This window comes from Scyliorhinus torazame, chromosome 21, assembly GCF_047496885.1.
Source record: "Scyliorhinus torazame isolate Kashiwa2021f chromosome 21, sScyTor2.1, whole genome shotgun sequence".
Taxonomy (NCBI): Eukaryota; Metazoa; Chordata; class Chondrichthyes; order Carcharhiniformes; family Scyliorhinidae; genus Scyliorhinus; species Scyliorhinus torazame.
In genome coordinates this window covers 78,815,500-78,831,900 of record NC_092727.1, presented here as the reverse complement: position 1 = coordinate 78,831,900, position 16,401 = coordinate 78,815,500, and the positions used below count along the sequence as shown (strand labels likewise).

At 47.4% G+C, this 16,401-nt stretch overlaps 1 protein-coding gene and 1 non-coding gene across 4 annotated transcripts in view; one reads left to right on the top strand and one right to left on the bottom strand.

Annotated features, from left to right (window-relative positions):
* mrc2 (mannose receptor, C-type 2) overlaps positions 1–16,401 on the top strand; it is a 603,955-nt gene that overhangs the window by 156,874 nt on the left and 430,680 nt on the right. For all 3 annotated transcript variants that reach the window (XM_072486972.1, XM_072486974.1, XM_072486973.1), the window contains 3 exons: positions 3,437–3,601; positions 7,589–7,702; positions 10,320–10,460. In XM_072486972.1, the coding sequence (XP_072343073.1) occupies positions 3,437–3,601; positions 7,589–7,702; positions 10,320–10,460 (420 nt within the window). The remainder of the gene's footprint in view (positions 1–3,436; positions 3,602–7,588; positions 7,703–10,319; positions 10,461–16,401) is intronic.
* trnas-cga (transfer RNA serine (anticodon CGA)) lies at positions 5,328–5,408 on the bottom strand. Its single transcript has one exon. It is a non-coding gene; the product is annotated as a tRNA-Ser (tRNA).

The following is a 16,401-nucleotide window of genomic DNA, read 5'->3' as shown; positions in this document are numbered from 1 at the left end:
GCTTCTCTCTATTTGGAATATCGTTGGATTAATTCTTGGATCTTCGCCATTTTGAACTCTCATCTGTTAGTTTTGTTCCCACTCACTTAATCTATTAGCGACCCTCTGCAACTTTGTCTGTCCAACTACACTCACTGGGTCGCCAGTAAATATAGATGCATAGCTCTGTATTCTTTCGTCCAAATCATTTATAAATATCATAAGAAGCTGAGGTCCCAGTATAGCTCCCTGGGCAATACCCCGAGTCACATCCTGCCAGTTGGACCACAGATCTATGAGCTGATCTACTAATCAATTTCCTATTCAAGCCAACCAGAGATCGTCCAGTTCCAGGCACTCTCAATTTTGTCAACGATCGCTTATATGAAACCTTTTTCAAATACTTTCTGGAAGGCCTTAAAAATAATAACCATATTAACAGGAAGCAGAGGAGGGTGGAGAAGATGAAAGCGAGCTGCGAGGAGGATGAAGGGGAAGGATTTGGGGGAATGGAAAGGGGGTAATAGGGAGAAGAAATGCGAGGGGTTGGAGGGAGAGAGAGATGTCGCGGGGCAGAAAGCAGGGGGAAATGGAACAAGAAAGAAAGAAGAAAAGAAAACATTTATATAGCACTTTTCATGACAATCAGACATTCCAAAGCACTTTACACCCAATGAAATACCTTTAGAGTATAGGTGTGGGGATAACATGTTGGCATGGGTGCAAGATCGGTTGGCAATAGGAAGCAGAAAGTAGGCACAAATGGGTCATTTTCTGGTTGGCAGGATATAATGCGTGGTGTGGCAGAGGGATCAGCGCTGGAACTTCACTTTTTACAATTTAGATAAATGTAGGGATGTAGGATGAAGGGTCCAAAGAGATGGTTTCTAAATTTTCCGATGACACAAAGATAAGTTGTGAAGAGGAAATAAGGAGGCTACAAAGGGGTAGACCTAGGATAATTGAGTGGGAAAGTGTGAAAATGTCCATTTTGACAAGACGAATAAGCATGTTATCTAATTGGGAAGCGATTGCAGATTTCTGAGATGCTGAGGGATCTGAGTGTCCTAGCGCATGAATCACAAAAGGCTAGAATACGGATACAGCAATAATTAGGGAAGCTCCTGAATGTCATTTGTTGTGAATGGTATTGAAAACAAAAATAGAGCGGTTATGCTTCATTTTACGGGGCACCGGTGAGACCTCATCTGGGATACTGTTGGTTACCTTATATATGGAATGATAGAAATGCAGCACGGTAGCACAGTGGTTAGAACTGTTGCTTCACATCGCCAGGGTCCCAGGTTCGATTCCCGGCTTGGATCACTCTCTATGCGGAGTCTGCACATTCTCCCTGTGTCAGCGTGGGTTTCCTCCGGGTGCTCCGGTTTCCTCCCACAAATCCCGAAAGACGTGCTGTTAGGTAATTTTGACATTCTGAATTCTCCCTCTGTGAACCCGAACAGGCGCTGGAGTGTGGCGACTTGGGGCTTTTCACAGTAACTTCATTGCAGTGTTAATGTAAGACAATAAAGATTATTATGATGCGTTTATAAAGCTCAGCGGAGGTTTACCGGGCAAATACCAGGGGGTGGTTGAGCTGTCTTATGAGGAAAGGACAGACTAGGCTTGTTAACTACTGGAGTTTAGAAGAATAACAGGTGACTTTATTGAAACATATAAGATCCTGAAGGATTTCTTGACAGGATTGATGTGGAGAGGATGTTTCCTCTTGTGGACAAACCTAGAATAAGGGACACTGTTTCAAAATAAGGGTTCGCCTTCACAACACCGAGGACCTGGGTTTGATCCCGGCCCCAGGTCACTGTCTGTGTGGAGTTTGCACATTCGCCCTGTGCCTGCGTGGGTCTCACCCTCACAACCCAAAGATGTGCAGGGTAGGTGGATTGGCCACGCTAAACTGTCCCATAATTGTAAAAAATAAAAATAAATAAATAATGGCTTGCCTATTGAAGCCCGAGATGAGGAGAAATGTTCTTCTCTCCAAGGGTCGTGAGTCTTTGGAACTGTCTTCCTGAAAAGGTGGTGGAAGCAGAGTTTTTGTATATTTTTAAGACAGAGCTATTTAGATCCTTGGAGAGCAAGAATGAAATGAAAATTGCTTATTGTCACAAGTAGGCTTCAATGAAGTTACTGTGAAAAGCCCCTAGTCGTCACATTCCGGCGCCTGTTCAGGGAGGCTGGTATGGGAATTGAACCGTGCTACTGGCCTGCCTTGGTCTGCTTTAAAAGCCAGCTATTTAGCCCAGTGTGCTAAACCAGCCCCAGTAGAGGCAAATGGTTATCGGGGGGGGGTAGGGAGGAGGTACTAATAAACTGGCTACGATCTTATTGAATGGCAGAGCAGGCTCGAGAGGCCGAGTGGCCTAGTCCTGTTCCTAAATCATATATTTGCATGTTTGTAGAGAATGCTATCCATCGAGCTACAGCTGGCACATTGGAGAGGGGTGGGCGTGGAGGGTGGGAGGTGAGAGGAGGAAGCTGATGAGTGGGGGATGGAAGAGTTGGGGAAAAAAACAGCAGGAGATGAGGGGAAAGCAGGAGATAATGGGTCATGGAAGGAGAGAGGTTGGAGGGAATGGAATGAAAGAGGGGATGTGTCGGCAAGGATGGAAGGTTGGGGGGTGAGCAAGGAAGTAATGAGCTGAAGGAGGGAGTGTCGCCAGCGGTTGAGAGCTAACGGTCGTAATTGTGCAGACAGCGCTGAAGTTCATAATCTGCTATGTGTGGCTAGGGTGTGTACGATGCACAGCAAACACTGTCCAAGGCTTCTTCAACAGCACTTGCCAAAGCCGTGACCTCTGCAACCCAGAGCGACAAGGACAGGATGCTTTTGGGAACACCACCACCTCTGTGTTCTCCTTCAAAGTCACACACTATCCTGACTTGGAACTTTGACATTGTTCCTACAGTTGTCACTGGGTCAGAATCCTGCAACTTCTGGCTACTTCTTCCAGTCCCTTCCACCTGCGGGATTCACCGGTGCCACTGACGTCAGTGGACGTTTGGTTGGCTTTCCACAGCGGGTTCCACCACAGTGAGGCTGGAAAATCCTGGCCTCCCTTTCTAACAGCACCGTGAGTGGACCTACACCACATGGACAGCCCATTACCACTCCTCAATGGTAACGAGATACCAATGGACAATAAATTCTGGTTTTGCCAGTGATGTGTACTTCCTGAGAATGTATATTTTAAAGTTAGCATCTATTAACGCATGCACTTGTTGTGTAGGGCGTTAGAAGATTTTGATTGCTCTGTTTACAGCAGGGTTTCCTCTCGTATCGATGTTCTCACTTGCAAAATATGTATTGTCTGGCCAGTTTGTTTCTGATCTCTTGTGGAAATCTGTGGCCTTAATTGGTGTGCCTGTTGGCTGAATTGGATGAGTCTCCTGGTTCTGTGGACTTTTAATGATAAATCTTTTCTGTCCTTAGGTGATGACTGTGAAACATTCTGGGACAAGGACCCATTGACCCATAGCTGCTATCAGTTCAACTTTCAGTCCACTCTCTCCTGGAGCGAGGCCTGGATTAGCTGTCAGCAGCAGAGCTCTGACCTCCTCAGCATTACTGAACTTCACGAGCAAACCTACATTAACGGTACGGCTGGAAGACAGGCCAGCCATGCCTCAGTCAGTAGTGTGTCCAACCGAGTCACAAAATCCTGGGTTCAAGGCCCACTCCAGAGATGTTGGCCTGTAACCTACACTGCCGCTCCAGTTGGGTACTCGGGGAGTGCTGCACTCTCAAAGTTGCCGTCTTTCGGATGTGCCATTAAGTCTGCCTCTTTGGGTGGATGTAAAAGACCCCACGGAACTACTCGATAGAATAACGGGGGAACTTCTCCTAATGGTGGGACCAAGAATTATCCCCTGGCCATTGGCCAACATCACAAAAAACAGCTGATCTGGTCAAATCACACTGCTCTTTCAGGGATCTTGCTGTGCGCTAATTGGCTGCTTCATTTCCATGGTGTCAACACTTCAAAAATACCTGTAATGTGCTTCAGGAAGTCTTGAGCTTGTGAAAGAGTCTATGTAAATGCAGGTTCTTTATTCCGTGTTCCATCAGCTTTCTCCAATGCGGGAGCCATTGAGAAACGGCAAGTAGCAGGTGGTTCAAATCACAAATGGAACGTGTGGCGTTAAATGAAACAAATAACTTGGATTTAAACAGCAGCCTTCTGGTACAATAGTCCTTCACGAGCACTATTTGACTCGTGTAGCCACTGTTATTTCGTAGGGAGACAAGGCAACCAATTTTCACACAGCAAAGTTCCACAAACAGTCTTTGAATCTGTTTTAATTGAGAGCGGTCAGGGCACGGGGGAAACTTGAATAGCTCCGCTGAATCTTTCACATCCACCTGATCAGGCAGGCGAGGTCACTGTTTTAAGTCTCATCTGAAAATTAACCTCTTCAAAGAATACAGCTCTCTCTCAGTCCTGCACTGAGACACCAGCCTAGACTACGTGCTCATTTCTGTGGACTGAGGGCAGAACCCTGACCTTCAGACTCAGTGTCATGAGTGTACCCGCAGAGCCAAACTAACACATCAAAACAATCCTGGGTTGATTCATCCTGTATCTCTTTGCAAGTTTTGTAGCTTTGTAGCTGTGCATTCTCTTTGCCATTCCAGCTCTTCACTGTCACGCCAGTGTCACAATCACTGATGGACTATCAGTTGTCTTTCCCCAGGAGTCAAGTCTTCAGACTTTGCCCTTGAAAAGATTAAACTGGCAGTTATTTTCCCCTTTTTTCCCCCTCTCCTTCTTTCAAAAATTCCTCGCTGGGATGTTGCACTGTGGGCCCTCTCCCCCAAAGACAAACTAGATGTCAGGGGTGCGGTCATTAAATGCTGAGGCTCCTCCCTCTTAATTAGCGTCTTGTCAGCCTTGACTTCGCCTCATCATTTCTTGAGTCAGCGGTTTCCCTGGGAGCCGAATAAGGCCGACACAGCGGCACAGTGGTTAGCACTGCTGCCTCACAGCACGAGGGATCCGGGTTCAATTCTGGCCTTGGGTCACTGTCTGCGTGGAGTCTGCACTTTCTCCCCGTGTCTGCGTGGGTTTCCTCTGGATGCTCCGGTTTCCTCCCACGGTCCAAAGATGTGTAGGTTAGGTGGATTGGCCATGCTAAAAAATTGCCCCTTAGTGTCCAGGGATGTAAAGGTTAGGTGGGGTTATGGGGAGAGTGTGGGGACTGAGCTGAGGTAGGGCGCTCTTTCAGAGAGTTGGTGCAGACTCGATGGGCCGAATGACCTACTTCTGCACTGTAGAGATTCTATGACTATGAATTAAATGATTCTAAACATCTGAAATCGCATTGGCTGCGAGCAGGGCTCGAACCTGCATAGAAAACCCGATTGAATTTCGAGTCCAACGCCTTAACCATTCGGCCATCACAACTGGGTAGACCTGTTTCTTGGCCAATAGGAAGTGGCATAAACTCCATTATTACGATGAGAAAGCATGAGCTACCCAAAGTGTTCAGTGGGTGGATTGGGGCACAGAGGGAGGAGCAGAGCCAGGATAGACTCATCTGATTGTTGCCAACAGCAATCCGTTGGAAATTTTTAAGAAGAAGCCAACACTTCTGCATCAGGAGGCACATTCTGAAGGGAAGGATTACCACTTTCCAAACAAAACTTCCAGCAGTCAATGCACATTCCAGAACTTTCTGAGTCGAGTACACAGACTTGAATATTGGCAGCTCCATAGTCAAACGGGTGATGATCCAGCACCGTTCAGAGCACAACCAATCTTCTTGGCTCTGGCAATGCTAGCACCTGCTTCTCATCAGTGATACAAATTTGTGGAAAGTAGGCTGCTGCTGAAGTTTAGGCCCAAAGGCTTCTACTCTGTGTATTGCGATCTCGCTGACTGTTCTTGCTCAAATATGTTTGTGTATCTTTCCAGTGTTTTCTTTTCCACAGCAGGCCTCTGCTGGTCACGTGACCTGCCCCAGCCTGGAATCTCGAGGGGGGGCTAGGCTGGAGCCGGGGGATAGCTCCTGCCAATATTTTGCCTCAACACAAGTTGGAAGGTGTCCCATGTTGTGAGTCACTTCCTCTGGCAATTGGTCAAGGGCCAAGTCTAACAGGAGTTGTCGAGATGTACCAGAGTTCAGGCTCCAAGCGGCTACTAGTGCCTGCTTCAGTTTTATGCGTTTTAGTTTGAAACAACGATGGCTGGAGGAGCCGAGGTGGGGTGAAGCAGGCATTATTGGCCTGCTTTCAGACTGCACAGGAACATCACTAATCTGAACACACTAGCTCCTGACTGTTTCTAAGTGCTGAGTTACTACCTTCCTGATTGTTGAGTGGGCGTAGTGGAAATTTCCAAAATGTCTTCATTTTAAATTGGATTCCAATTTCCCACTTGTGGAGCAGGTATTTCTGGCCCTTCCCATTGCCAATGTCATCTGGTCCCGCTAAATGTCAAGAAATTTAGTCTGGGCCACTGAATCTCCATGGCGGGTCCCATGACAACAGGGCTGGAAAATTACCAGCCACGATGTGGGGACACGCATTCATTACCAAGGGGCGGGATTTAACTAAATGGGAACAGAGTCCCATGGCGAGCACGTTTAGCCACGTGTTTCCCGGTACTCGCAGCTTCGAGAAACACAACTTATAAAAGGGCACTGCGGTTAGAAAAGACGCCTCAGCAGGGAACGCGCGGCTGGGGCCTCACATAGCCCCGTTTATGCACTGAGGGGCTCCATTCACCGTAACTCCTCAGTGTAGAGCGATATCAGGGCGCCATCTTTAAATGGCATCCCAATTGCTGGAGCTCCCAAAGTGATCCTTAACCCTCCTCCCAAGCCCCAATGCACTATGAGAGGGCCCTGCCCTCTCATGCCAGCTTGCCACCTTGGCAGTGCCAACCTAGCATCCTGGCAGTGCTCCTGCCAACCGATCTCCTGGGAGACCCCCACGAGTGCTGTTCCATCTGGTCCCCATTTGTGGAGACCAGTCCTGAATGGCGCTTACCCGAGGTCTCCCTAGCTGAAGGGGATAGATCCCAATGCCTCGGGTACCTCGAGAATCTGTACATTAAAGTGAGACTAGCTGTCTTACTTTAATGTGCAGATTTGCTCAAAGTGGGCAGGATAATGGGCAGGATTTACATTGCGTTAGATCTCGCGAGGTGTTGCGAGCCAGGTAGGTCCCGGGAGCGGGGTCTCCCAGCTTTTATCGGCCACACTGCACCGCGTGACTTTTCAGGCGCAGAGTGGCCGTTCGATCGCACCCAAAGTTTTCAGTGGGTTTTCATCAGCACATAGCAGAACTCAAACTCTGCACCCATCACCCTGAGTCACCTCCTCCCAACTGACCTTGCCCCTGCCCATCCCTTCAGTCACTGGAGGCCATTCACGTGTCACCAGGAAAGGGAAGCTGCGTACTTGTACTCCTGCGCCTGGCCTAGTTATAGTTCTGAGGTACTGGAAGGTGTCTGGTGCAAGGAGAACCACTTCCACCTGAAGTGATGATGCCCACAAATGTTTGGGGTTAATCTAGGCAGACTGTCACAAACCAGCATTTTACTCGGTTTTTCATTGAGATGTGGGTTGTCTCCTTTTCTAGGTCTGCTGACCGGTTATAGTGCTACTTTGTGGATTGGTCTGAATGATCTGGACATTGATGGCGGATGGCAGTGGTCTGATGGATCACCGTTGAAGTACCTCAACTGGGAGAGTGGTAATCAGTTCAATAAATATTAAGTAACTTTTGATCTCTCTTCTCCACGCCCATAATCAAAAGAAATATTGCCAATGACGCACACTGTCTGTTCTTGCACTTTGTTACAAATGTCCTCATTTTTCATAATGTTCTTTTTTGAAAATGTACTATTTCATATCATTTTGCCATTGAACTGCATCTGCCACCTATCTGCCCAATCCATTAACCTGGTTTTTGTCCTCCTGTCATCTCCAACTTTCTTCTTCAGCTTACCATGTGCTCTAATTATCAGCAAACTTTAATCTCATTCTTTTGTGCCTATGTCCAAATTGTTTACATAAATGGGAAAACGCAAAGGACCAGATAAAGATTCCCATGCAACACCGGCCACATCCTGCGAATCCAAGAAGCACACATTCTGTATCCACACAACTACATTCCTGTTCATGCCATTTTTATTCATCCTTGCCTCCCCAAACAGGCGCCGGATTGTGGCGACTCGGGGCTTTTCACAGAAACTTCATTGAAGCCTACTTGTGACAATAAGTGATTATTATTATTATTATTATTAATTTTCCAATGAGACACTTTATCAAAACCCATATATACAGCATGCAATGCATTCCTTCCTTCATTTATATATCATAACTTCATAAATACTCTGCCCTTTGCAAATCCAGGCGGTTTATTTCCGACCACATGATGCCTCTCATCAAATCTCTCTCACATTATGGGTTGTGGAAGCTTATCCATAATTGAAGTAAGACGCATTGCAGGCTGATTTATCCTATTTCCTCTTCCTTTATCAGGAGTCCTTTCCCCGTTCAGTCTCATATCCAAAGATGGTTGAAAAATTGCTTCTGCTTCAGCCTTCTGGAAACATTCCATAGAATCATAGAATCCCTACAGTGCAGAAGCAGGCCATTCTGCCCATCGAGTCTGCACCGACCATTTGAAAGACCACCCTCGACAGATCCAATCCCCGCCCGATCCCTGTAACCCCACCTAACCTTTGGACACTTAGGGGCAATTTTATTATGCAGTCTCCACACAGACAGTCACCCGAGGTGGGAATTGAACCCGGGTCCCTTGCGCTGTGAGGCGTCAGAGCTAACCACTGCGCCACCATGCCGCCCCATCTCGATTGGTCATGTCTACTTTTTGTTTAGAGAGCTTGTGAAAAACACATTTGTTTTGAATCTCTAATTCCAGATGAAGCGGGTTCTATGTCCTCCTCACATACTCCTACAGCTCCACTTTCACCTACCCCGTGACACAATATTAATTAAGAAGTTTGTCTTTATAAAGGGTACAGATGTCTATGTCCACCTGCACTCTGCTCAAGTGGCCACGTGACTGGTGAGCCCCAGGTGGCAAATAGAACATTCCAGATTGTTAGAGGGAAACATGGGACTCTGCATGTTTTTTTTACCATGATCGCAGCAGCTGATTTCAGATACTCCTTGTAATGATATGTATATATGTATAGAAGTAAAGGGTTAATTATTACATTTCAGTGTAACACAACCACTAGAGGGCACCACTAGTTCCCACTATAAATATGAGAAGTCAGAGGCTCTTGGGTTCTTCTGACCAGGAGTTTCTCGCCAGTAGAGTATAAGAGAGATAGATCACAGCATAGTTAATATTAGATAGAAGCAGCACATGTAGTTTAAATGAGTTATTACTTTAACATAGATTACTTGATTACAGAGGCTGTTTAGCACAGGGCTAAATCGCTGGCTTTGAAAGAGACCAAGGCAGGCCAGCAGCACGGTTCAATTCCCGTAACAGCCTCCCCGAACAGGCGCCGGAATGTGGCGACTAGGGGCTTTTCACAGTAACTTCATTTGAAGCCTACTTGTGACAATAAACGATTTTCATTTCATTTCATTTTCATTTTCATTTCATTTTCATACTAGTTATAGTTCTGTGCAGTGTGCAAACTCAATATTAATCAATCGTTATTCAATAAATCAGTTTTACTTTAAGTTAAAGATTGGTGGTTTCTTCAGAATCACACCATCAGACCATTCTGGATTACGAAGCAAAGAGTAACGATATATTACCAAAGAGTAATATAACACTCCTTGCTTAGTCATAGATATGCCATATCAAACATCAAATATATGCCTAAAAACTCTTCTCAAAGCCTTTCTCTCTTTCACTCTGTTATCTTGTTGTCTTGCTTTCTCTCTTTCTCGTCCTTCCCCTGTCTTGTTTTCTGTCTATTGTGCTCTCCCTTTCTCTCTCTCTCATAATTGTGGTTGCACACGTTGATACCTGATGCTATCTATCATTTAATTTGGTTGAAGTCGTGATCTGAAACTGATCACTTGATGCGAGGCTCACTTTACAACCGTGATCATTGGATAGCATACATGATATTATTCTGTTCTTTAATTGGGTGCTGCTGAGGCTGTTGTGTCTGTACTGTTCCCATAGCTGAGTATTGCCACTATGCCACAGACCGGTGCTGGGTTTAGGGTCGTTTCTGTGGTTTACTGGTTCGTGTGAACAGTGTTTTGGAGAACGTGGTGTCCCCATTGTGGCCATAACACAAACCACCAGGAGGCCTGTTCTTGGCCTGGTTTAGGCCCAGGCTTAACAGTACTTCCTTTCTTCTCTCCTACAGATCAGCCAGCAAACTCACTGGAGGAAAATTGTGGAGTTATCCGGACAGAATCTTCCGGAAGATGGCAAAACAAAGATTGCGGCATCGCCCGGCCATATGTCTGCAAGAAGAAGCCAAAGTCCAACGATCCTGTGACCACAGGTAGGAAAACAAACAGGCGCACACGCTCCATAAATTAACCCTGATGGAGATTTCAGCAGATCTGGGTGTGAGAAGAGAGAGCCAATATAAAAGGGAATCTAAAAATTGTTTGTAGGCATATGGATCACAATAAGGTGGTAAGAGGTGATGTAAGGTTAATTAGGGGCAAAAAAGTGGATCTGATCTACACATGGAGGCAGGGGGAGCCTGAGGTATTTATTACATTAATACTTTTAATCTTCCTTTACCAAGGAAGAAGATGTTGCCAAAGTTAGAGTAAAAGAGGAGATAGTTGAGGCTTCAGATGGGATATCTTCAAGAAGAGGTGATGTCAAGGCTGGTTGTACTTCAAGTTGACAAGTCATCAGGACGGGATGAGATGCCTCTCTGGATACTGATGAGAGTAAAACTATAGAGGTGCTGGCCATAATTTTCCAATCCAATACAAGATTCAAGAAACGGTACAAGCATAAACGCAGCAACTACAGTTCAGTTTTGATGGTGGGAAAGCTTCTAGAAATGGTAATCCAGGACAAAGATAACAGTTATTTGGAAAAATGCAAATTAACCAAGGAGAAGCAGCAGAAAGCAAATCGTTTGACCAACTTGCTTGAGGGGCTGAATTAACAGAGCGGACCGATGAGTGGAATGCAGTCGCTGTGGTGTATTTGGACTTCCAAGAGGTGTTTGATTGAGCCACATAGCAAATTTGTCCGCGAAGTTGAAGCCAGTGGCAGCATGAATATGAAGTAGGCCGAGTGATGGGAAACGAGACTAGGGGTGAAGAGTGATTTTCCAGACTGTTAGCAGGCGTGGAATGGGGCTCTCCGAGGGTTGGCATTTTCTTGATATACCTAGACTTGGATGTCCAAGGCACAATTTCATCATTTGCAGATAAGTCAAAACGTGGACACATGGTTAAGTGTGAAGAGGATAGCGATGGGTTTCAAGAGGACTTACGACAGGTTGATGGGATGGTGGACACATTGACAGATGGCATTTAATGCACGGAAATGTGAAAGGATATATTTTGTTAGAAAAAACGAGTACAGGCAGTATAAAGTACAATTCTAAAGGGAGTCCAGGAACAGAGAGATCTGGTGATATATAGGCACAAATCATTGAAGGTGGCAGAAGAGTTAGAGAAAGTGGTTAAAAGGGGATGGAGGGTACTGGACTGTATAAATGAAGACATAGGAGTACAAAAGCAAGGGGGTCATGATGAACCTTTAGAAACTACTGACTTGGCCTCAACTGGAATGTTGAGTCCATTTCTGGGCACCAAACATTCAGAAAGAAGCGAAGGCATTAGAGAGTGTACAGAAGGCGGGTACTTGTGAGAATTGTTTCAGGGATGAGGGACTTCAGCTACGTGTGGATAGATTGGAGAATCCGGAGCTGTTATCCTTGGAGAAGAGAAGTTTGGGACGGGATTTATTAGAGGTGTTCGAAATTGTGAGGGGTTTGATCAGAGTAGATTGAGGGGGGGGGGGAGCATGGGGAAGGCGACAGAAGCAAAAGTAACATAAAATAGAATCGCTACAGTGCACAAGGAGGCTTTTCGGTCCAGCACGTCTGCACTGATCCTCTGAAAGAGCACCCTATCTGGACCCATGTCCCACCCTAACCCATGAACCCAATAACCCCACCTAAACTTTTGGACACTAAGGGACAATTAAACATGGCCAATCCACCTAACCTGTCCATCTTTGGACTGTGGGAGCAAACCCACACAGACATGAGGCGAACGTGCAAACTTTACACAGTCATCCAAGCTGGAATTGAACCCGGGTCCCTGGCGCTGTGAGGCAGCAATGCTAACCACTGTGCCATTGTGCCGCCCTAAAGGACATGAGGAGAAACCTTTTTAGGCAGCGAGTGGTTAGGATCTAGAATGTGGTGCCTGAGACTGGTGCAGACAGATTCAATCGTGGCTTTCAAAAGGGAATTGGATAAGATTCTGAAGCGAGAACATTTGCAGGGCTAAGAATGGCCTCCTGCTGTGCTCTAACCATTGAATGATCCAATGAAGAGATTAAACTTGTGCTTTGTTCTGACCCTGCCAGAGTCACAGCTGTCGCATTGAGAACTTGGGCTCAATTCTCCACTTACTGCCGCTGGCAGGGAGAAATGCAGTCAGGCGGAGAATAGCGCGCAATGGTGCCGTTCTCAAAGTTTGCGCCCCGCGCCGGTAAGTCCATGCAGAACTGTTATTAGCAGGTTGGACACTTCATGCTCCACCCCTCCATGAAGCTCTGCCCCTCTTAGGCAGAAGTCACATGGGCATGAATTGGTACATTATTTACAAATGGCCTGGTTGCGATGGCACCTGAGGGGGAGCGAGAGGCTAAAAACAACTCGCCAAAAACTCTCAAAAATTGTCGGGATTTCTTGGGGGAGGCTGCTGGGGGAATAGCAGGGAACGACATGGTGGCAAGTTCATGGACTGGGGGGTCCCCTTGGGATTGGAGTGGCCTGGTTCAGACCGCCATTGCTGCAGTATGTGATTTAAATGCACCTCTTTGGTACTACTTACAAGCCCCTGGCTGCCTGCACTGAAGACTGAACACTGTGTCCTGTTAATGTTCGGGGAGAATCTGATGATATGGGAGCCCACCCAGCCGCACCTCTGGAAATGCTCAAACTGCAGTAGTATCATCAAGAGGATGGGCATGGTCAAGCTCAATCAGTGGCCCACCAGATGCTCGCACTCCACAAGCTCTGCCCCACTGCAGAGGAAGCGGGGGATTAGCAGAATTCACCTCAACCAGATAACACTTGCACCGTAGCCTTTGGAATCCTTCCTGGTACACTGTCCCTCTCAGAGCAGAGGCTTCACCAGTGACCCTGACCCCTCAGGATCACAAGACTCCTCCTGGTGAGACTGGCAGCGCTGACTACATCTGTCACCTTCTCCAAGGCGCTGTTGAGGAGGGCGAGCTTGAGCCTGCAGCAAACCCTGGGGAAGAGGGCATTCCCCATCTCCCCATTGGTATCGAGCAGTGGGACCACTTCACACTCCCAAAATCGGGGGCGGGGGAAGACAGGTCTTTTCTGGGCCATCTTCCTGATTGTAATGAGTGTGTGGCAAGCTCCAGCTTGTCAGGCTCTTTAGCACTAATTCTAGCCCCAGTGGTTACATGGCCCGCTGGGCCGAGAATTGCTCCCAATTCACGCTGGCAAGAGTGCTGGCCCATTTGTATGTCTTGAGTCATTGAACAAACAGAGTCCCCAATGGAATCGCATGCTATTCAGCTCCGGTGGGAACACTTAGTCTCCCAGATGAGGAATCCAGCGCATTGGTGTCAATAAGAGACAAAACCTCTGCAATCTAAGATCATTGGGAGACTGGGTGTAGGCTGGGGAGTGGGGTTTAGAGAGAGGCTGTGGATTAGAAGGTTGTGAGGGGGTAGTAGAGGGTCCGGGAGAGACTGGAGGTTTGAAGATGGGGTCGGGAATCATGGTGGCGCCGGAGGTCATGGGAGATTAAAACAAAATAGAGAGAGTGCCGAAATGGAAAATAAGTTGAGAAATGAGAGAGGGACCCATCCACCATAGCACAGAAGGAGGCCATTCGGCCCATGTGTCCATGAATGCAGCAAAAGAGTATCCAGCCTAAGCTAACTGGTTCCTCGATCGCAGCTCCAAACAGCATCTTGGATAACTAGAGTAAGATCTTTTGAAAGCAGTCAGTGAAACTTCAGTGACCCGGAGGATGTTGTTGAATATGAGGAAAAGAAAGATCTTAATAACCAGCAACCAGCAGTATTAAATCATTTAGATGTTGTCCAGGGCCTACTGAGGACCAGTACTGAGCATTTGTAAGAGTATTTGTAAGAGTCACAGATGCTAGGTTGATCCATAGAACAAATCAACTAGCTATTGAAGAAACTCCAGATTTCATGGTTTAATGAATGGCAGCTAAGCTTGTGGGGAACTTAAGGAATCGTATGTGTCTCTGATTTGGCTGTGTAATAGTTGCTGGAGGTTTGTGGTAGATTGTGAGACTACTGCTAATTTGACTGAAACCAGATGGTATTTTGGCAGCACCCTAAGTGAAATAAATAGGATGTCCTGAAGTGACCCAGTTCCCTCGAGGATCATTGACCTCAGAGTGGGTTTACAGGACTCTTGGCAGAATGTCATATGGAGGACATTATGCTTTGCTCACTATGATACTGGACCCATCAGACCAGGGCCTCCTCGGAAATACTCTGCTTTGTGCTGAGTGTAAGATTTTGCAAGGAATTTGGATCTGACACCAATCAGTTCTGATAAATCCTTTATTATCATGCAGCAGAGGTCAAAACATTAATGGTTAGATGGTAAGTTACATTTCCAAATACATGATGCATAATCCGTTAAGTTCCTGAGTTTCTCTCTCTTTCCCCTATTCCTTCTTTGGGCGCAATGTACCCACCCAAAAGGGGACGCAACACAGCCGATGGATGCCGGGAGATGCCTCTTCTGGGATTTACCCAGCTGCACGCCTCGCGAAATCTAATGGGATCGCACGAGACGTCACGATCTGGATCCCGTCCATTGTGGGCAGGATCAGTATTTGGCAAATCTGCATATTAGAGAAAGTAGTTAGTCTCACTCTAATATGCAGCTCGCCTGATCTTATAGAATCATAGAATTTACAGTGCAGAAGGAGGCCATTCGGCCCATCGAGTCTGCACCGGCCCTTGGAAAGAGCACCCTACCCAAGCCCATACCTCCACCCTATCCCTACACCTGCACCCTATACCCGTAACCCCACCTAACCTTTTTTGGACACTAAGGGCAATTTAGCACAGCCAATCCACCTAATCTGCACATCTTTGGACGGGGGAGGAAACCAGAGCACCCGGAGGAAACCAGAGCAGCTGGAGGAAACCCACGCAGACACGGAGAGAACGTGCGGACTCCGCAGACAGTGACCCAAGCCGGGAATCGAACCTGGGACCCTGGAGCTGTGCAGCAACTGTGCTAACCACTATGCTACCGTGCTGCCCCATGTCTTTGGGATCAAACCCCTTCGCCTCGGAGATCATAGGCAAGCGCTGTTCAGTACTGGCCCCCACAAACGTGGACCAGGTGGATCGGCACTTGGGGGGGGGGGGGGGTTCTCCCAGGGGATCAGGGACCCTTGCACAGGCACCCTGGCACTGGTACTCTGGCAGTGCCACCCAGGTACCAGCCTGGCACTGCCAAGGTGCCCATGTAACACTGTCAGGCTGGCAGGGGCACTGCCAGGTGCTATGATGACAGTGCCAGGGTGGCATTGTGCCCACACTGGGGATTATGCCCGGGGGTGCCCTGCGTGTATGAGGTGAGGAGAGAGAGGGGGTACCCGAGGACCCATTTATAGGTAGGTTGGGTCTTTGGGGGGGTGATAGAATAGTATCATAGAATTTACAGTGCAGAAGGAGGCCATTCAGCTCATCAAGTCTGCACCTTGGAAAGAGAACCCCACTCAAGCCCACACCTCGACCCTATCCCCGTAACCCAACAACCCCACCCAATCTTCTTGGACACCAAGAGCAATTTAGCATGGCTAATCCACCTAACCTGCACATCTTTGGACTGTCGGAGGAAACCCACGCACACACGGGGAGAATTTGCAGACTCCGCACAGACAGTGACCCAAGCTGGGAATTGAACCTGGGACCCTGGAGCTGTAAAGGAACTGTGCTAACCACTGTGTTACCGTGCTGCCCGATGGGTCACGTCGTTGGTAGGGGGGGGGGGGTGCGACAGATTGGGGTGCCATTTAAAAATGGCGTCCCAATTTCCTCCTGCACTGAGGAGTTCCAATGAGTGGAGCTCCTCAGTGCAGAAAACGGGACTAAGTGCGGCCTTGGCGGGGTGTTCCCCGCTGAGGCCTCTGATTGCAACATTGTGGTCTTTCTCGCAGCTCTGAGCGCCAGGGAACACCCGGCTAAACGTGCTCGATATG